This window comes from Artibeus jamaicensis, unplaced genomic scaffold (genome assembly GCF_021234435.1).
Source record: "Artibeus jamaicensis isolate MK-2021 breed Jamaican fruit bat unplaced genomic scaffold, CSHL_Jam_final contig_456, whole genome shotgun sequence".
NCBI lineage: Eukaryota > Metazoa > Chordata > Mammalia > Chiroptera > Phyllostomidae > Artibeus > Artibeus jamaicensis.
The window spans coordinates 5,707,475-5,729,821 of NW_026521839.1; the positions used below are offsets into that span (position 1 = coordinate 5,707,475).

Below are 22,347 nucleotides of genomic sequence, written 5' to 3' on the forward strand. Positions count from 1 at the left end.
GTCCACAGAACAACGCCCAACCCACCGAGCTACACTAGTTGGGGCATCATATACTCTTTTGTAACTCTTCCATTACCCCAAACCAACTTCAAATTTAAAACAACGGAAAACAAAAACCTTCCACTGGTAAAGAGGCATATGGGGAAAGTTTTTCTTTCTCTTCAAATTGTGACATGATTAAATCATGCCATCAGAGAATTTTTAAAACTGACTCAAGAAGCAAGATGAGGAAGCCATTCACATAAAATCTTTAAAATATAAACTTGTTTGAAAAAATAAGTTTTCCAGTCTGAGAGAGCACACTTAATGCTTATAGCCAATTAATTATCAGGCAAGTATACCTGTCACTGAGTCCTAAAAATGGTTTCCATCCATCAAATATTAAAAAAAAAACAAGACCCAAGAGCAATCAGACCCGCCCCCGCTCCCCCCAAAGGCACTGAAACAAAAGACTGATCTGTTTATATAGTCACATGAAAAATAAACATCTTTATTTTTTGCCTACTTTATTTCATTTTTTCAAATAAAATTTAAATCTGTACAAAGTATACTGTTACAGTATATATTTTGTAAGAATCAATGCCTAAAAGAATCACAATACTTCAATAAGCAGTACAGCAGACCTTGCTAGTTTCAGCTTTGATATTGAACAAACTCAAGCCAGCTGATGCACAACACATTTGCTTGGTTTCCACATGGTGAGTTCCCAGCACTGAGATGGGAGAACATGACAGCAAGTATGGTTTATATTACAGCCTGACACACTGCGCTTCTTCGTGTGATAATAACTGCACATATTTAATACAGAATGCTCAAATTTACTTTTTAAATTGCATTTGCTTACTTCTTAGTTGGCAAAATTAAGCATTCTTAATGGGGTCCCCAAACAGTGCAAATTAATGATATTCTACTGTATAATTGGCACATCTCCAATAAGGATTAACTTGTAAACTCAAAGAAGAATATCACAACTTTGTCCTAAATTTTAACTAATGTACATCTGGTCCATTTAACCAAAGTCATTTTGGAAAGATATTAAAGAATAATTCTATTTCTGAAAGGATATTGTTTTGACCATTCTTCAAAGAAGATTAATTTTTAAATTGTCATTAAAATGTTTCACTATAAAAATTTTACAAACTTGATTAGAAATTTCAAGATGATCCACAGCAGACAAATACAAACTGTTTATATTCCAACAATACCTACTTTTAGACTTTCAAATAGAGTACAACCATGTCAGCTGTGTTAACTAAAATTCTGAACAATGTACTAAATTTGTAAGTGGTGCTGGGTCTAGCAAGTGTAAATACACAGTATATTTTAATGAAAAGAATTGTCTTCTTTATACTTTATTTGTTTTCCCATAAGGAAACATTAATGTTTACATTCTTTAATAAAGTTAATCTTACATCAGAATATAACTTAATACTGTCAGCAACAGGAACCACACACAGTAAATAAGAAGCACATTTAAAATAAGTCTAAATTCACATAGATTAACATTTGTTGGTTAATAAAATATCGACAGTATTACAATCTTACAATATTTACAGTAAGAAAAATCTAGAGTAATATATACCTTTCACAGCAGGATTCCTTTTTTTTTTTTTAAATTTCTTCCAGTTTGGGATTGTGTATACACAAAAAGCTCAAATAAAGCAACTGTGCAATATAATCTTAAAATAATGGCTACTGGGGGGATTTCTATCACAACCATTGAAAATAATGGTGACATTTCACGGAGTCTGTGGCATCTGAGAACTCAGTTAATTAACCAATGTCTTGCTCAAACCAGCCGCAGTTACCCAGATTTAAAGCTGCAGAACTCCGGTCTTCCCTGACTACTGAAAACCCAACAGATTTTCTCAAAATGCTCTAAGAAAAGAGGGAAAATAGGTTTCAGCTCACACCTTATGGCTAGCACATTCCCCAACTTATGCTAAAAGAGGGCCAATTTCATCCCCAAAGCATTCCAAGAGTTTACCCTCCAACTACAGGGTACTTTGAGACGGAACTCGCTCATTCCTTAACTCTTATGCAATTAGGATAAGACATGAACTTGGCCTATATAATACATACCAGCATCTTAGAGACTTGGGACGGGGGCAAAAAAACAGACTAGGTTGGCTTGTACTGAGATCAACAGGGAAAATGGGAAGTGATGCACATTTCCAATTAGAATGGCAAGAAGACCCACATCCCTAAACTGGAATTTTGCCAGGGCATCAGAGTTAGCACCCCCTCTCTGAGTACCACAAGCAATTAGGATGTGTGCTCTGGGCCTCCTCCAAGAGAGAGCAACTACAGTAAGTAACACCATGTGGGACATTAGTTCAGTGATGACTCCTGAAAAAACAGATACCATTCTTGAAGCTGGGGCTGTCCACAGCACCTGAAGGCACTCATCTGAACTGTGACTGGTCCCAACCCTGCCTACTTTAAGAGATCTATCTGATGGGCACAGAGCACTCAGGGATACAGCTGCTGGCTACTTTGGACTCTAGATCTCACAGGTAATCAACAGGTATCAGAGACTGAATTAGCAAACTGTACCATAGCTCCTTAAACAGACACTGTCAGGTTTGAAATCAGGTGAAGTATGAATCTTCACTGTCAGGTCAAAAATCAAAGTGGGAGTCTTCCCACATCAGCCAAGATAATTTTGTCAACCTTAGAGGAGTTGGACAGTTTTTCATATTGCAAGTGATTAGTTTACTTATTTTAGTCAAGCTGGATTGGCAAACCAGACTGATCTCTTTAGTTAGCTTTGTTCTGATTCTATGTATGTGTAAACCCAAAACTGTTGTATTTGGGCTAAATACACTGACAGAGAAAATTCAAACAACAAAAGTTTTCAGCAAACTTCTGTGGCATTTTCTTTTTGGAAGTCAATGCAAGATCTAAAGGTATTTCTACCCAACAAAGTCTGTTTAAGTGTTTCATGTTATTTCATTTTTGGTCCTATACAGAATGTTATGACTTCTATATAGGTCTGAATGCTGCTCCATGTAGATTCCTTTTGTATATCTAAAAATATACACTTTTCAGTAGTTCAATACATGGTTAATCTTCCCACAGAGGAAGATTTTCATAATCACATGTTGCAAAGTAGAAAAACATCTCCTTTCTAAGAAAGGAAATATACTTTCCTATTGTACACTTTTGAATAAGCCCAAAGGCATGCACCAAAAATCATTATTAAAATTAATACATGCACTAAAATGGTGTAGAGTTACACTTAAAGTGCTGCTTCTCAATTTTTAAATTTGGAGAAGACATCCTGTCAGTTGTTGACTCAAAGATCTCCCCCCACTCCACCCACCCGACTCCATGGCATCGAGAGAGAAAAGAAGTATGAATAAATATTTAAATTATTCTTTACATTGGGGAAAGGACAGATATAATAGCTATCCTAATTGTAAACTGGATTCCCAGTTTTAAATAAAACCAATATTTACTGGTAAAAATTGTCAAAGCTAATACATCCAAAGAAATGTTACTAGTAAATAATGTTCTACATAGAGAATAATTTACTTTGGTTTTATGCACTTTCTCAAAAATAATACTGGTGTTCCATATATCACCAAACTGATGTGTTCTAGCAAAGTTGTAAGGCAAATCTTTTTTTTCCCTAGTGACATTTTGTTTCCAAACAGACAAAACTAAAATATTTTGGTGGGGAAGAGGTTAAGATAATGGCTAACCCCTTGGCATCCTGAGCATTGTGGTTTATCAAACTCTACCCTGCTAGAAGCTATCAGGCACCCTGACCCCTGCCTTGAACCAGGAATGGCTCCCATGTCTAGAGATGCCCTGACTCCTTATGAATAGCTCTCAGAACTTCACTTCTTTTTCCTTCTGTCTGGATGTTAAAATGTCTAACAAAGCTGGTTGCAATGTCACATTTTGCTAGTAGGGGCCACCATCTAACAATAATTCCAATCTGAAATGTTTTAGGCCAATAACTAGTTCCTAATTTTATCAATTAATTGCATAAAAATTTTCTCTATAGAGTTTACTTAAGAGCAGAGATCCTTAACTTGCTATTTCAGAAGATGGGTGATGCCCCTGAGGTTGTTTGCGAAATTATCCATGTGCATTTTTCTGGGGAGAGGGTCCATCACTTTCATCAGATTATCAAAGGTATTTATGACCCCAGAAAGGGGTTACAGGTACTTAGAGGGATACCCGTAATTCATTTTATAGCAGGATTGGGAAATGGGGGCAGAAAACTAAAAATGGCCTCAAAAAAGGGGGGAGCCAAATTGCTAATCTTTCCCCTTATTCAAAATAGTGCTTCAAATTAGGAAAAATAATTAAGCTGATTAAACTCTATTAAAAAATAAAGCCACTTTCTAAAAATTTTCTCTTTTTCCATATATGGTAAATTTAGTCTCCAAGAAAAGGTTTGGAGACTGGATTTTTCTCTTTCCTCAAAGGAAATTTATACATATAATGTTGATCATCATCCACATTTAAAGTTCTGACAACATAAAACTTAAGACAAGTCTAGTAATGTAAGCCTTTCATTTATGATTTTGAGTAAAGGTATCTGGAGTCATATACAACTCTGTCAACTCATTTCCCAAAATTGGTCCATACTTAGACAACTACTGGGCAAAACTCTACTAGGTAAGTCTAAAATCTGAACAATGGAAATTTAACTTTCTACCCAAATTAAAAGCAAAGCTAAAAGGTTCCAGCCACAAACATCCATACTATGTCAGAGGACTTTCTCATTTCAAATACATCACTGAATTTAACACAATTTACTGACATAAGATCCAGAACAACTAGCAAAACATACTGAGAAGAGCATGTCAAGAATTAAAACACTACCCCCTGCCCACCCCTCCCAAACCAGAAACACACTCAGGCATTCCAAAAATAAACCAGATCTAAAGAGAGGCCTCTCACTTGCTGGGTTTAAGTATGAAGTGCCTAAAAGGCTATGGGAAAGGGAATATAAAATGAAACAATTAAATAACTTACAAAAATAATTTTAGCCAAAACATTTCTGTTCTATTGACAAAACCATCAACCTTTTTTTTTTTTTGCAATTCTGAACCTGTTACACAATCTCACTAAGACAAAAAATATGTTCACACGTATATTTTTTGTTCTCTTATTCTTTCTAGAGCACATCTTGAGGTTATAAGAATGTCTCTAGTTAAAATAAAGTCTTTTATCCCTTGCCACGCCCCCTCAAAAAATGAGTCAACCTTGAATTCCAAAAAGGAATATTCATTTAATATAACTCTTTCTATACCAGTAATATCACATAGATCATGAGAAAACTCTATGAGCATTATGGAAAACTACATGAAAGAGAGAGTGCCACTTGCTACCCACTTCACTTCCAGATTTTAAGCCAACAGCCAGCTAGACTCAAATCTCATTGACTTGAGTGAAAACAAATCACTCCAAAACCAGTCCATCTCAGGCTGGAAGCTGGATCTCAAAGAATATATATATTCATTCATATATACATATATACACACACACACACATACATATCTCAAAGAATATATATATTCATTCATATATATATATATCCTAATCTTTCACTTTGTCTATTCAAATAGCTTAATAAAGCTCACATTTACAAAGGATTTTATTGGCAAATAAAGGCCCATATTAAAAACTTCATCAGAACAGTTTTTCTACATAGCTAACACTAAAAAATTCTTGGATTTATAAAGAATATTTAATTGCATATAAGCTTGCTTTGGGTGGGATATTGAAAACATAACTCTAAGAAATCAGAAAGACTAGAAACAAAAGTGAAAGTGATTAGTCTTAACTTCCAAAAAATCAAGTGCAAAGGTAAATAGTGCAAATAATGAAAACTAGAAAATTTATAGGCAATTTTACAGAGTTTTTCCTGTTTTTGCACTTTTACATATTGACAATTTTATAAACCCTAACAACTATGCAGCATGGAAATGGGCTATCACTTATCTCCATTGGCTAGATTCACAGAAGCCTTTCAGAGACATTTAAATCACTGGTTCTTGACACGGATTTGGGAATTCACTTCTTTTGAAACAATTACTAAGGGTGGGGGCTATTTAAGAAGGCTCTGGACTGACTTGTAACTATTATAATTTCAAATCTGATACATAATGAATTGTGAAAATTATATTGTCAACTCTACAAAATGTTATAAAAACAATTCTGATGTTAATAAACTTGACAAAAATTACCTTCCAAATACAAAATCAAAATTCTTCATTTAGCTATCTGTAAAGAGATTTTATCACTAATGTACACAGATTTGGGTAAAATTAAATTTGAAAGTAATCTGTCAAAACATGAGTTAATCTAAATATACTTGAATTATGTCACTTTAAAACAAATATTATAGAAATTCTTTATCTTAAATAACTTAAAAGGTTTTGGGAATATTGGGAATGAAAATATAAACACAATCAATTCACTCTAACAAAGGGCATAAGAACTCCCAAGATGTATTAAATTATATTATTAATATCTTCCACCACTGAACTCTTGGAAATTCTACAATTTTAAAGTAATAGAAGTGAGAATACAAACTTGAGTTTGGGAGGGGGTTATCTAATTTCAGAAATGTAGTATTCTGAGGGTCTCATAAGGTTCACAATTTTAAATGGTTCTCAGGAATGCAAATGTAGAATAGGAAAGATACCTAATATTGTAATTTAGTATTTTTTCTGGTTTGTTGTCCTCTTCTAAGAAATTCATGTGAACCAAAGGCTCAAGATTCTGTAAAAGCAAGGCATAATAAATATACTGTAGATCTCTGTGGATGGCAAAATCAGATGATTTTGATCTAAGGACCATTTTGAAAAGTAAAGATAAGCTCAGGAAAACAAATACTACATATGATATATATTCCTCATAGTTTAAAAATTATAACTGTAAAAGAGTTTGAAATTTTACCTTCTCTAAAAGTAGTAAGTCCCCAGTACCAATTTGCCATGACCAAAAAAGTTGCCATTCCACAATTATTCTACTTAATTTGTCCAGAAAAGAAAAAATCCTACATGTGAAAACACGTTTGTATAATGCATCATCATCATAACATCTAGTTACAGGCCAACAGCTTTCTCACAACCAACAAGGTACCCATTTTCTCTAGCTTTATTGAAACTTCCTTAACAAAAATCAGCTTCACTGCCCTTAGCCAACAACTCTTATTTAAGACTCTACCTTAGTATCTTTTCCTATCTCCAATAAAAATTTCTCCCACTTTTCCTCCAAACCTTTCCCTTATATACCTCTTACACTCCCATACTCCAACATATCAAACGGCTCTCCTTTTCTGCTCTCAGATTTCCAAACCAGTAAGTCTCAGTCCCCCCCAGTAACTTACCTAAAATATACATACTTCTTACTCTCTTCAATTTACAAATTTCTTAATGAACAATACTGCTATATTTCAAATTACTAACTTCAGACTACGGGGCAAACACCAGTCATAAAAACTGCCTGATTACCTCATAATACAAAAATGTTTCTGGGGTCAGTTAGCTGTTAAGGTAGGAGTCAGCAATTTCTCTACTTCCTTCTCAAGGAGGTAAGCTTTAGTGCGGCTGGCAGGCCTATGGCAAGAATAATAAAGGAGAGACAAACAGGAAGATGGGTGAGAGAAAACGCCAAATGTATTTTGTAGGGAGGTAGGTCACATGCCACCAACTACCTGCACAGAAAACTGTGAACCCACTCCAAGTGAATGGGAGTTTGACCCATTCCCAACACATGTCTAATAATTCATTAGCTGATGGTCATTACTGTTGGACTAAATCAAAGTGAATACATAAGTCACCTGTCCCATTAGTTTGACTGCCAGTTTACAATAAGGACATCTTAAGTCCTCTTAGGATCCTTCTGCGTTAATCCAGTTTAGACCAAAACACATGCTAACAAGAGTATTTCCATGTTTCTCAAGATTCTAGAACATAAAGATTTGGTCCTTGAACTTGGAGGCGTCTTGAATTATTAAAGTGCACCCTAAATCAAATAAATTAAACTTTTTAGTTTAAAATTTTCCCATGGAATGTTATAAAAATATAATAAGCAAATTATTAATAATCATTGAAACAATGTATTCATGAAAATGCAAAAATCTTGCAATTCTAAAAGGAATAAAATACTTTTGATCAGTAAGTAATTTTATTTTACATAGAGTATCACCACCATGTTTCCACCTGTCAAACAAGACAATTTTCCACAAAAGCAAAGCACATTGGTAAAAAAAAAAAAAAAAATATATATATATATATATATCAAACATAATATGGGGACAAAATAAAAATAAATGAGTAGCCATGAAATTCTTTTTAAAAAAAAATGTTTTTAACAGGTGACTTTTGCCACAAACTTTCCTAAAGATGTAAACTGCCTAGACTATTCAACATCAAAATTTGACAATCAGTTTAGCAGCTGAAAGATGACAAACTGTTGGCTTGAAACCAATCATCTTTCACTTTTCATCTGGTTGTTCTTGCATCAAGAAATTCTACTTGACTCATGCTAATTAATGCCAATCTAAATGATTTTCACTTAGCCCATAATAATTAGATTTAAGTTCAAAAAGAGCCTGTCAAATGACTTAGGCCTTGAATTTAGGTTTTGTTTTAGGATCAAAAAATTTTCAAACATTGAAGTCAGATGCTCTTAAAAATATATTATAAATTCTCTACAGTAATTAATGCTGTCAGGTGATTATTGTATAATTAATACAATAATACAGTTATTGTATTAAACAATAATTTTAATCGCAGTGGTCACTTTAGTTTTATAGGGTACTTCATTATGAATGGCCTCTATTCAGTTAACTTGCAATGAAAAAGACCAGAAATATTACAATGTCTGATTTAAAAACAGGTAAACTTTAACAACTTTGCACAAATAATTTCAGTATATTTATTCACTTAAGCAACTCCAATAATTATTTTCTATTCATTCCACCGTCATGTGGAAGTATATATCGCTCCAAATTATTAAGGTATTCAAATTTAGGGGTAATCAACAATAAATGTTATATTGAGTTATCACCAATTGTTTCAAATCTAGGTTTTTAGCTAAAATTCCCTTGTTTTAGCAACCTTTTAATTAGAAAGCAGGATCTCATTCTGATATTGAAGACTCTGAAAATGGAAAAGTAATTAGATTTGGTATCTTATTTTTGGGGGGGAAAATCCTAAAAATATGTTCACATGTATAATAAAATGAACTGTGAAGCTATGAAAGCCACCAGAGCAACAATTTCAGAAATTTCCATTCTAAACTCATCTGGAATGTATGTATAAGTAATATATAAAAAAATTAATGGGAATATTAAGAACAGAGGGTGAACCACTGAGGGAGATAAAAATAATCATGCCCATGGTAGGGTCCACCATGGCTGGCAGATAACTAAATGTCCTAAAAGTGTGTTTAGAAAGTTTCAACAGTGCCAAATGAAAATGTTAAAGCACAGACACAGTGAATGAGATAACCCCCACAAACATCAATTTCCATAAAAAAACAAGAACAAGAACATTGATGTAAGCATCTTTCTTAATATACCAAATCTTGACTGACTTAAAAATTACGTGAAGTGCTTGGGCCATAGTACCCACCCAGATTCTCATTATCAACAAACTTATCTTTTCCCCTCCCTTCCACCCAAATTTAGTTCAGTTTTCCTGCAGAAAAAGTACAGCATTCCTATAGTAATAAGAAATGAAAACAGTGAGTACAACTGATATAGATCCATTGACTTTTATTACAAATGTACTTGATCACTTGGCTTCAAAAAGTTTAAAATCAATACCCTATTTTCTGTATGCCAGTACAAAGCAAACTGTTTTACAAATTAAATACCTAAAAATTTGACAAAAATATTAAAATTTGATGAAAAACAATTATAAAAATCCTTAATCTCTCTTCAAAAAAGGAGGCAGTCTTCCCAGTCCTATTGTACAATATTAATAATATTCACCATTTTTAGAATAGGTAGCTAAATTATATTTTTCTGTTAGCATACAAAACTCTTAGACTAATAGATTTTATTTGTATATGCTCCAGTTAAGTTTGTGAATGCCATCTGATTGCAATATAATCAACTATCTTTGAGTCCTAATTTACACTTGTTTAATAATTTGCATAGTTTAAAAGGGATAAAAGTTATTCTACAACTAATTTTCATAGGCTATTACAGTGCTATTTTTCAAGGCAATAAGTATTTGCTCCCAAATGAAATTATCTGTCTTCTTTAGGCAGGGGTTAAAATTACTAGCAGCTTTCTCCATTACCTGAAAAACCAAATTGGAATAGTTATCCATCTGTAGATATGAAGACCTACAAAACACACTGATATATTTTCCACTTTGAGTCAAATTTCGAACCCTGCATGGGACAGCTAGAAAGTGAGACTTTCAAGGTTTTTTATTTTCCCTGTTTGTTTTGGTTTCTACTCTCCATGGCTTTTGAGAAGCTGGAAAAGTCTGTCTTTCCTGACTTGTATTATTGTTTTTTCCATTTGGCAAATATTCATTTACCTCCAATCTTTATCTAGTGGAGGAAAAGCCGACATGGCTTTTCTTATAAACTTCCTTTGTTGTCAAAGGCATGTATAATGATTTCTACAGTTCTGGTTAGTTAACTTTAGCTCCCTCTGTGGCTGGATGACTACTGCTTCTAACATCAGCATGATAAATAGGAGGCACAAATAAAAAGTAGCTTAAAAAAAGATTTGGTGATTTAAAAGAAAAACAAACAACACCAAACACACACACACACATATGGGCATTTTAAATCTGGTGGCTGATCTCTAGATTAAATTACTTGACAGTGTCTCTCATTTTAAAGAATGTCAATATTGCAATGCATTTCAAGTTTTCCTTTATACTTAGGCAAATAATAGTTTAACCAAGCTCTTGGACCTTAATTGTAAGACAAAGCAGATCATTAAAAATAAGGCATACTTGTCGGGAATTAAGTTTTGTTTGTTTGTTTTTTGGCACATTTGATCATACTGTCTTTTATGAATAACACATATGGTCAAATATACCAACCATTTCCTTTTTTTGTTTCAGCACAGAGTTTACCAACTAGTAAAATAAAAACAAGGAAAAACTCCAACATAAAACACTGAAATATAGACCTTGGTAAAGTACCGAGCACCTGGGGGAAGGGTGGGGAAAAGATGAAATAGTAGAGGGGAGAAGGGAAAAGGTTTGGGAGGGTGCTTGGGGAGGTAAAGTGAGATGCAAAAAAGAGCATCTTTACAGTCACTTTAGTCTTTTCTATGATCATCTCTTAAGTCTTAAAAGATCTGCATGTGGATTTGTTTTTAAACCCACTGACCATAAATCAGACAATGGTTTCAAAATCTTAGTAAGATTGTGTTTAACTGTTATAGTGTAAAGACAATTGCACAATACATGTGCTTCTTGATCCGGTAGGATTCCAAGCAGAATCTGAAGTCTATAGGTAAGAAAGGCTTCACTTTAGGTACCTCTGACCCTAAAGAAAACCTCATTAAAGAACTCACATCTCAAAGAAAGGACACTTTGCCTAAGTTTGCTGTGTTTTTGTTGACCTGCACTACTTATTGCTGGCTACTATGAAACACTGATCTAGGAGTATTCCAACAACCTGTAGTACAAGGCATAACTTTAAGAAGCTATAGTAAACAAGAGACAAAATCAAAGCAATTCTCTTTCCTAACTAGTAACAGCACAGAGAATGCAGTCTTTTCCATATCACAGTTAAAGTACGGTGAACAAAACAGCTCAACAAATCTTAAGACAAAAAAAGTGCAGGTTATTAATGTTTACATGCAGTCGATAAGCATTCCAAATGTCACATTATGCACTGTAAAAGCTCAACTTTACTATATGGAAATAAGAAAAATGCACCTTGGGGAAAGGGGGAAAGCAATTTAATCATTTCCAGTGATTTTGTAAAGAAACTCCTAACTATTGTACGGTCACCTCATATTTAACATTGTATGAGTATTAAAAACAAACAATTTAATGGGAAAATGCACAGTACAATGGAAATAGCTTGTTATTCAACACATACAGTAGATCTAAAAAACAAAGACAACACACTCAACCAGGGAGCTTAAAAATATCAAATCAAACCCAAAGAACCAGCAGAAAAAAAAATCCTTCAAAAAGACAACTGTTTCACCTTCCTAGGCCAATGCTTTACAATATGAGAAGCACTGACACCTTCCAGCTCCTACAGGTGATGTCTCCTACATACAGCAGTTAGATCTATATGTCTGGATTTGCCAAGAAACAATTCCATCCCCAGAACTCTCTCTGCAGACAAGATCTTTTTTTTTTTAACCAAAATACTTTCTACAGAATTCCAAACCAAATTGTACTGTTTAAGGCATCTTTTTTTATAACATTTTCTCTTCACTCAAAGATGATAGTCATGCAGCAGTTTAATGATAAAAATATATTAATATTTTACTATACAGCAGCAAGAAGTTAGTTGTCAATTAAAAGCACACAAACATTTTTAAATGAAAACCTGTAAAAGACTATCATTACAAACAATTTCAGTTTGGAGGACACCAGCTTGGTAAAGTGCTCTCCTAAGCTTTCCATTTTCATACCCTAACACCTTGAATATATGAATTATAGAACATACTTTTGATAGAAGGCTTGTACACTTGGGGAACACAAATACACTTAGCATATAATGTAGCCAGTAATAACTAGCACCACAGCTACATGGAAATCCTTTACATACACCAACTTAACTTGACTTTCTTTTTTAAAATGAAACTCAGAATCCATGGCTCAGTAGGATAACTGTAATTGTGTTGCTCTGCTTTTAACAGGTCTATATAAGTTAATAGCACTGGCGAAAACCAAAGGATAGCTTCGGACCTCTTACAAGTTTAGGAGACAGTGCTAGTGACCACAAATAGACTCACTACCTGATGTCCAAGTACAGGTTCACTGGAAATTGCTGCACGTAGGTTAAGTTTTTAAAATCCTTCTACACATAAAAAAAATATATTATGAACGATACAAGTACATCTCATATACACAATAATGACAAAACGCCTACTCAGTCAAAGCAAACAGATGCAGAAAAATATTATGGGAGATTTCCTTTTTCTCTCTTTCTTTTTCCTTTTGCTATTTGAATAACTTTGGTTCCAACCGTAAAAATCACAACTTAGCAAATTTCATTTAAATGCCTTTTTTAATAATTTCTTCATGTTCACAGAAGTTTCACTGACCATTTTTATATGTTTAAGGTCCAGATGCAATGCATATTGTATAAAAGAGAGCACTTATTTTTTACCTTGCATGAATTAAACCTACGTACCTTTAACTCTACAAACTTCTGCATAACATTTAGACAAAGCTCAGACACACGGCATGCCTAGCCCTCATATATATACACATCTCTAATCACAGGTATATAGGGTGTCAAATATACTATAATAACCTCCATGTAAGGTTTGAAATTTGGTAACAAAATGAGAAAAACTAAAAATATTATTTTACGTGTTCTAAAATATCTCTTTTTTTTGTGCTAAAGTCAAATGTTAGCTCAACATGAAAAGGACTTTTATATAATTCAGCAATATTATAATCTTGACCATTTTGCAAACACTTTTAATAATAATAGCTTAAACGTGTACAAAAGTTCTTGGTTAATTAGGGAAATAAACACTCAGTTCTTTATATTTTTTAATCAAGTAGGAAACACAGTTCATATAATGTTATTACTTTTTCTATTTTTTGTTTTTTGTTTTAGCAGCTGCTTACTGTTTTATATGGTGGATAAAGTGGACAACATCCAGCGATGGGTGGCAAGTCAAGAAGAGAAACTGTCAGTTGGTGGAGGTTCTGTGGGTGGTGCTCCCTTGGAGTTAAGTTTTTTTTTTAACTTTTTTAACTTTTTATTTTCTCTCTTTCTTTACAGTATATTTTCTGTGTGTGTGGCTGTGTGTGTATGCATGTGTGTGGGTTTTTTTTTTCCATTAAGTCTGATCAATCTTCTTCCCCTTCTTCCTCACCCTGCAGTAGCAGGGTGGCAGCGGCGGTCTCCTCCTGTTGTTGCTGCTGCTGCTGGTGGAGTTGCTCACAAGCAGCTCGCTTTTCCCTCTGCTTCTCTTGAATCTTCTTCATCTCCTCCGAGTATTTGCAGAAGGTGTGTCCGAACTTGGCCCACACCTTGTAGGGCACGGTGATGGAGTTGCGGTAGGTGGGCTTCACCTCGCTCACTCGCATAAACACACCGTACTTGTTGGAGCCCACATCGAAGAAGAAGCGCTTGTTGTCCACAGTCAAGGAGGTGCCCTCGGGCAGCTCGGCCGGCTCCTCCTCCACTCCGTAGTCGTCGATGAGCTTGGCCAGAGCGTCACGGAACTCGATGAGCCCCTGTGCGGGCAGCGCAATGGTCTGGCCCTGCGTGGAGCCCAGGCCGGGCCCCCGATTGACCGTCTGGCGGATGCGCAGGAAGCGGCCGCGCTGGTTCTCCTTGAGATCCATGTAGTACTTGCGGTTCTCACGCACCAGGAACTCACTCTTGAGCGCCCGGCGCGGCTCGTCCTGCGCCTGGGCCAGGTCGGGTGGCTGGCTAGGGCCCAGCTGTGCGTAGTGCTCGATGAAGTCGCCCAGGTAGTCGCGGAACTCCACGGCCACTGACATGGAGAGAGTGAGGCGGCTCTTGTTGCCGCCCGCGCCCACCTCAGCGATCTTCAGGAAGCGGCCCTTGGCGTTCTGCTTCACGTCCAGGTAGAAGCGCTTGTTCTGGATGTCCACCCGCTTGGAGGCCAGCTCCTGCGTCTCATGCTGCAGCCCCCCCGGGGCCCCTCCGCCGCCGCCACTGCCGCCGCCGCCCCCGCCGCCACCACCGCCCCCGCCGGAGCCCGAGCCTGAGCCCGGGTGCCCCAGGGAGCCGCCCGAGCCCAGCGCCGCACCACCCTGCTCGCTGCCGCTGTCTCGGTCCGCCATGATGCTGCGCTCCGCCGCCTCGCCGCCTCGCCGCCGCCTGCCGCTCCGCCCGCCGCCGCCTCAGTCGCCTCAGCCGCCGCTGCTTTCCCTCCCCGGCTCCGCCTGCTGCCGCCGCAACCCCCACAGCCAGTCAGCCACTCTCGCGAGATCTGCGGGAGAGACGAGACAGACGAGACCCGGTAACAGGGCACAGGCTCCCCAGTACAGTAGCAGGGTGCCCTACTGTACGCGCCCACCCGCTCGCCCGGCACGTGACCTGCGCCCCCTCCCCACTGCCAGCCCCCCCGCCCGCCTGCCCGCCCGCCAGGCGGCGCCCACCCGCTGGCCCTCACCCCACACCCCTGGCTGGGAAGGGGGGGAGCAGGACGCGCCGCGTCGCAGCTGCTGCCACCACCACTGTGGCAGTCGCTGTTGGCCAGACCCTGGGCGGCCTTGGCCCGGGGAGTTGGGGTGCTAGGGGTGAGAAGAGGGCTGCCATACTAAGCATAGGGAGTGGGCCTGAGCTCTGCTTTCTAGTGACTCCAAAGAGAGATATGGGGACAGGGGCCTGCGCACCAGAGCAGAGCCCGCTGCACAGAGGGACACCGAGTCACGGCCACCCCCTTCCCTGTCGGCCCCAACAAGACCCAGATCCAAACCCAGAATGGCCCACACGCCGCCAGGCTACGCTGTCTCCTACCGCAGAGCCCTGGCCGCAGAGGCGAGTGAGGAAGAGGAGAGGTGGTGCGGCAGTAACCCTTAGCTGCAGAAGGGGCTGCCCGCGATGAGGCTGGGGCGCCGGCAGCAGTGGCACGGAGCAGCAGACACCTAGCCGGTCCCTCCCCTCGCTCCAGCCGCTCCCCCTCCCAACGCAGCGACTCTGGCCTCAGATGATCCCGCTCCCCCCTCCCCCCAACCGCAGCCCCGCACTGTCGGGCGGGCGCACTCGCTGGCTGGGGGTGGGGGTGGGGGGGAGCTGAGCAGAGGATGGCAAGCAGCCGCACCAGGACCGGGGTGCCCGCAATGCCTGTTCCCTTGGGCTCTGCCCTTCCCCCCACAAGCAACAACCAAAAAGAAACCACACTCACCCCCAAACCTTCAACCAGCCCCCTTTGGGACCAAGACTGCGCGCCTGCCTCCCCCTCCTCCTTCCAAGATTTGGGAAGGGGGGCAACCCTGCTCGGGGCTGAGCCCAGCCTGGGTTGCCGGCCAGCTCTGCAGATGAACCAGGCCCTGCGGAGCCTTCAGCCCCTAGCCCACTCTTCCTCTTTGGAAGGACCCAGAAAGGAGGAGAAAACCAAGCAGGGTTTAGGATATTCACGAGCTAAAAATGCCAGGAATTTCCTGGGAAACGCAGTTCCTTACGGGATTCATTAACGCAGGTTCACTCATGCATTTTACCCCTCCTAGAAACTCCTAACTCAAGCAGAGCCCCCACCTCTCAAAAAGTAAAGCATTAAATGATCTCTGGTTTTTAGGCAGATAGCTAGGTTACCGACCATTAGTTAACTAATGAGTCTTTAGACAGTGACACCTGAAGGGGTTGTCGCTGGTCTCAGAAATCATTGATTTTTTTCTTCCTAGATATGAGGCGTAATCTAAGGCCTATTTTTCTTCTCCCAGATATACAGCGAATGCTCATAACTACCTCACTGCAGTCTGCAGCCCTAACAGCTGTGGGAAAGCTAAGGCCCATCTGCAGAGGACCCCCCCCCCCAATGCCCCATCACCTTCTTTCTACAGGGGTCTCAGAGGGTACAGCTCTCAGAGCGCTATACCTGACTTTCTCAAGCAGAGAGTGCTGCCTCTATCCTGAAAAGAGGGTGCCTATCCCATCTCTCCGTTCCATTCCCGTCTCACACCCTCCACCCCTCAAAGTACGGAGACGTGCCTCCTTCGCTCTTAGCCCCAGAGACAACTGAGTACATGGTTGCCCAAGCTTCCTGGAAAAGAGAGGGATGAAAAGAGGACTAATAATCAAGAAACCCAGACCAGTCCAAGGCATAATCGTTGTCAATACCTGAGCCCTCAAAGCCCCCTAATATTTCCCTTCACTTCCTGGACAAACCTGCCTGCTATGTATTCACAGCTTCCTTTTACTCTTAGCAAGGGTCCATTCTAACCAGCATTAGCTACTTCAGCTTTGGGCTGACGTTTACTACTCCTGTTAAAGAGCAAGAAACAAGGCAAAGCAACCTGGCTATCAAAATGTAAGCTGGAGTAGTCCTGTAAGTCAGCTCTATTATAACCCACCTGTCCAGTGGTCATCAAAACAACTCCCTAATGGGGAGGCCCACTAAGACGTAGAAATCCAGACATTGGGCACCATAAAGCATTTCTCCTTAGTTTGAGAGGCATTCTCTAACTAAAGAATTTCCCCTTAGTTTGAGGGGCACGTAGTACCCCTTCAGTGCTGATTTTTCCTGCAGTCCCTCCCATCAGGAAGGGGACACAGAAAACTGTTAGCGCACTTCACGCCACGCAAAAATAAATAAATACACGTGTAAAAAAGCTCCTTCAGGCTCCCATAGTAGCGATCAGGACCCTGGATAGACTCCGGCCCCAAACGGGGACGCATAGGCGTAGTGGCAAGGTCTCCGCACAGAATCCTGCAGGGCATTGCGGTTCCACTTATAGGCTGAAGCTAAGATTTGATGAAGTCCGATCTAGAAGAGCCGCTGCTCTTCCTCAAGGGTTTATCTTGCGCTGTATCAAGACTTTGCCCCCCCCCGCCCCGCCCCGGGAGAGGGCAAAGCAATAAGGCCAGTGGGACTGCAAAAAGTGGGCACGAGCCTGCCGGTCTGGCCATTCTTTCATGCTAATAATGATCTCTTCCCCATGACAAACAACAAACTACGGCTTTAAACTGCCAGCCTTCTTGGACCACCTTTGGAGTCTAAATTTCTTGCCCTCTGTCCCAAATGATCATGTCCAGAGGTTCTGACGTGGTTTTAGTTTGAGAATGCTCTGATTTTCTGATAAAGTGTCCCCAGGAACCGAGTTCTTAGTTGCCCAGTACAGAGGCAAATGAAGTTTCTAGACAAAACACAGGTTAAATATCATTTCCTCACTTAAACTGGGAATTTTACGCTCAAATCAAACAACGGAGACCTGGATCTCTCCGCAAAAATACATACTAATTTATTTAATGATATTTATTATATATGTAAAAATTTTCTGCTGTTATAAACTAGACTCTTATCTACTTTTTAAATGTATCTAACAAGCAAACAAGAGTAATGATGTCTTTTCCAAACTAATTCAATGATAAATTGGATATTTAGTGTATTTTTCACTACCCAAATAAGACTTAATTTCAGGATAAGCCTGTAAATCTGGGCTTTTGGTTAGATTGGGCGGGAGGTGGTGAAAAGTAGCTTTCCTTAGGTTACAGAATAGAGTAGCCTTAAAAGAGGCAGCCTGGGAAAAATGAATATTGACTCAGAGAAAGTCTTAAAACAAAAAGTTTAGATCCTTAAATATAATTTCAAAGTTAGATTTGCATCCTAACATTGAAAGTCCATTAGAAAATTTGTAGATTTAAATTATGCCTAACCATTTGTTAACTACTTAAACAATATACTACCTTGGTAAATGAAAAGCCAATTTTAGTGTCTAGCTGTTTGAATATGTAATTTTAAAACAAATAGTTGTAAAATTAAATTTATAATTTCAATACAATGTAAGAAGGAAAAAGGGAAAACGAAATATATTATTATGCAGCAAAATCTCCATATTGATAAAAAATAAAATATTCCCTTTCTCAGTTTGCTTACATTTAAAAAAATGATGTCTCTATATTTCTTGTGCTTTTATTAATACTACACACATATTTTGAAAAGAATACATTGCTTTATTTTTAATCCTATTATCTCGATGTCTTTAACAAACTCTTACCAACAAAAACTTGATTGAAAATGAAACAGACATTAGGTAGACAAGAAGGGAAAAAAGCCTCAATTTTCTTCAGCCTGAGCTACGGGTTCTGAAAAAACCTAATTCAGCTCTGGTTTTTAAAAGTAAAAATTAACACACATTTATAAAATCAACTTGGAAAGAAGGAATCTACTTCTGGGTAATAAACCCTTTTTGAATACAGTTTCCAGTAGAAACAATATGCTGATTAATATTTCACAGAATCACAGATTTCCAAAATAAAAAGAACAAGAATATTAAAATTTGTGTTTACGTGCTGCTCAGGTTAAATGCCTGTTTTAAACCAGACAATTACCTTCAGTACCTAAATCATTAAAACTAACTGCAATGTTTTACTAAAAGTGTTCAAAGTGGAGGAATTATCCACTTCTCATTGCTATCTACCAGAAAAATTAAGGGAAACTCTCAAGTAGATGTTATCGTTTAACGACAACAAAGACTAATGGTAACAGTATTTCCCCAGTCATTTTTAAAAATGTGTATCCCCTTTCTATAGCTCACCTGAACTTTAAAATTATGTCTCTTCAATGCTATTTTAATATTTAGGGTTAAAGATATGAATTAAACATTCAAAATGTGAAGAGAACAATCCAGGTGATACAATCCTCGCACTTCACAAAATGTTTCCATTTTAAGCATTTCCAAAAGAGTTAAATAAACGTATCATATACTCCAGAGTCTATAAAATTTTTTAGAAAACCCGACATTTTTTGTAGCCAAAAGGTCCAAACACAAGCGGAGCAAATGTCAATAGCTCCCTCTCTTCCGGCTGATACTTAAATGGTTTTACTAGTACTCGAAGGAATGAAATCAGCAACTCTCCACACACTAGCCAACATTCCAATTTTCAAAGCCGCAATTCGCAAACGTCAGTTTGGGAAGGGAAAACTCGGGGTGGGGGGGTCTTAAAATAATAAAAAATTCCTTTTTTTCTCTCATAGTCTACCAAAAGGTGTCAAGCCAAATTCTGCCTATTGTAATACACTGGGACCTCCCTTCCAAGGACACTGGACACAAACATAGACACCGATGCAAAAAGCTGCCCAAAGCGCCTACCTAATCCGACAGAAACGTAAACGGTCCAGATAAGAACGAATTAGAACCCTCAAGAAGGTCCGCAGAGACAGCGAAAAGAAGGTGGCATTTACTTGGGGGTAGACAACAACGAACCAAAGAAAGTTGCCCCAGTTGGGTTCTTGGGCCTTTTTCTAACCAAGTTCAGGCTCAAGGCAGATATGTTTGGGGGGCGGCGGCGGGCCCTTCCCCTACAGACATCTCTGCCGTCTCTGGCATCCATTGTCGCTCAAAGCCCCTGCAGCTCCACAACCCTTCCTTTTGGTCCCGGACTAGGGCAGAGGAGGCTGTTGAGCTGACCCAGCTCTGTGGGGCAGCAGATATGCCTTGCCCGCGCCACCCATCCTTGGGCCTGGCTTCATCTGCGATGTCAGCATCAATGTATTATTTTCAATTTTTACAATGCATCCTGGGCGGGTGTATACATCGCGGGGGGGGGAGGGGAGGTTGAACTCAGGAGAGGAGGGGTTGCTAGTGGAGCTTAGAACCCTCCTTCTTCTCCCCTCCTGCCAGGTTTGCTGTGCAGGGAGTGTCGGCCACGCTTGGCGCACTGTCCCAGGCCCCGGGCGAAGGTGGCCAGGGAAAATGGGGCTTAGGGATTGCTAAGCAAACGGCACCATTGGTGGTCTCCAGCGCCCGCGGAGGTAGGATTGTCTTCTTTCTTTTAAGGGGCGTGTGATTTTGTTCTTTTTTGGAGGTAGGAGGGAGGGAGGGAGTTCGTGCGCTACGGTGTTGGGGGGGGCGTTGCTGCACTGCCAGGGTCCCCGGAGGGAAGGTGCGGGGATATCTACAATGGTACAGTAATTATTCCTGGGGCGTAAGAGGGCGATTAGAGGACGGGGTGGGCAGCACCTCGAGCTGTGGCAGTGGCAACAGGAAAGGTCGCGAGGGGCTTACCCGGGCGGGCGGGCGCTGTCCTGCCGCAGGTGAGGGAGGGCGCGCGCTAGGCAGGCGCGAGGAAGGGGGGGGCAGAGAAGGAGGAGGGCGCGCGCGCGCGCGCACACACCTGTCCTGGACAGCGGCGCGAGTCGAGCTGCGCCTCACTCAAGCTCTGCTAGCCGAGGAGGGAGGAGGGCGGGCCGGCAGGCGGGGGCGGGACGCCGAGGGGAGGAGGAGGAGGCGGCTCGGATGGCTGGCTCGGCTCGCGCTCGTTCTCCCTCCCGCGAGCAAGCCACGCTCACACCCCGCTTCTGCCGCTCACTCACAGCCCCCTTTGCTCTCCCTCCTCCTCCTCCTCCTTCCCCTGCGGGATCCGCTCGCCGCCGCCGCCGCCGCAGACGGCAAGTCGTGGCAGCCAGACGTCGGCGCGTAACCCGGCGCTCCGTGCGTGACTCCGGGCGACGTCAGCGCGCGCTCCGCGCTACCCACCATCCCCCTCCCTCCGCAGCCCCCGCCTTCCGTGGCTCGCGCCCTCCGCCCTCGCGTCCCTCGGTGTTAGTTGCCGCGGCGGCCGCCGCGCGCGCTCCCTCCGCCCCCATCCGCGCGTGCGCGCGCCCTCGCCACCGTTGGCTCGTCAACAGTCGGCGGCCCAGGCCTCGAGGCGCGTCTGAGCAAGGGGCTGCTTGCGGCCTCTTTGCCCGCACTCCTTCCACCCGCCCCAGGTAGCGGACTCTGGAGGACAAGTCTCTTCTTGGGCTTTGAAGGCCGAAGCCAGGCTCAAGCAGTAATACAGCCCTATAGGGCCTGCGTCAGTTCCAGATTTGGGCCCTTGGCGTCGTAGTTGGTGCCGCTACCACTGCGTCACCTCCCCCCCACGCCCCTCTCTGGCCCTTGTTCCGCGCCCCCCCCCCCTTTCAGGAGGCAAAGGGCCTTTTATCTCCTGACAGGGTCTCACCTTGGCCTTCAGACTCCTGCCGCGAGGAGCTAGAAAAACAAAATTAGCATAAAGAAGAAAGTGGCTAAACCACATTCAGGCTCTTGCCTCAGGAATCCTTGACAGGAAGCGTGGGGTTGCTGCCCAGCCTCCCACGCAGTGTAGGTGAAACTGGGCCCCTTTGAGGGACTGTGACTAAGGACAAAACTCTGATAAATATTATTTATGCGTCCTTGGGCTAAGAAGGAGAAAGTAAAAGGGGAGACTTAATTTTCATAAGTTACTATGCGAAATGCAGAACTATAAAATGTTCTTAAGACAAGGTTTTTGATGCATGGCAACTTTTTCCATCGCTTTGTACACTGTCACATCTCCATTCTGCAACACTGAATATATAGAGGAGGATCAGTTAAAAACTATCGACTGCAAACTAAATGGAATCTCAGAGAAGTCAATCTGAGATTTAGGAAAACTTAGTCACTGTCATTTAATTTAGTGTATTTCAAGTGACTTTGCAATACACCCTAAGATACACTATTAGGCAATAGTAGACTTTTAAACTCACTTATGATAGGACCT

General features: G+C 40.7%; 2 protein-coding genes and 1 long non-coding RNA gene across 4 annotated transcripts in view; 1 reads left to right on the top strand and 2 right to left on the bottom strand.

Moving 5' to 3' along the window:
• Window positions 1-436: 436 nt before the first annotated feature.
• IGIP (IgA inducing protein) lies at window positions 437-9,638 on the bottom strand. The gene is given in 2 exon segments (XM_037147661.2): window positions 437-744; window positions 746-9,638. Coding segments are annotated over 2 exon segments (162 nt in total). The 5' UTR covers window positions 797-9,638; the 3' UTR covers window positions 437-633.
• A 93-nt stretch (window positions 9,639-9,731) lies between these two features.
• On the bottom strand, window positions 9,732-14,987 carry PURA (purine rich element binding protein A). Its single transcript, XM_037147592.2, has one exon. The coding sequence runs from the start codon at window positions 14,964-14,966 to the stop codon at window positions 14,001-14,003; it is 966 nt and encodes a 321-aa protein (XP_037003487.1). The 5' UTR covers window positions 14,967-14,987; the 3' UTR covers window positions 9,732-14,000.
• A 4,879-nt stretch (window positions 14,988-19,866) lies between these two features.
• LOC119051026 (uncharacterized) overlaps window positions 19,867-22,347 on the top strand; it is a 71,056-nt gene continuing 68,575 nt past the window's right edge. For both annotated transcript variants that reach the window (XR_005082857.2, XR_005082856.2), the window contains exons 1-2: window positions 19,867-20,018; window positions 20,469-20,599. This is a non-coding gene — a long non-coding RNA (uncharacterized LOC119051026). The remainder of the gene's footprint in view (window positions 20,019-20,468; window positions 20,600-22,347) is intronic.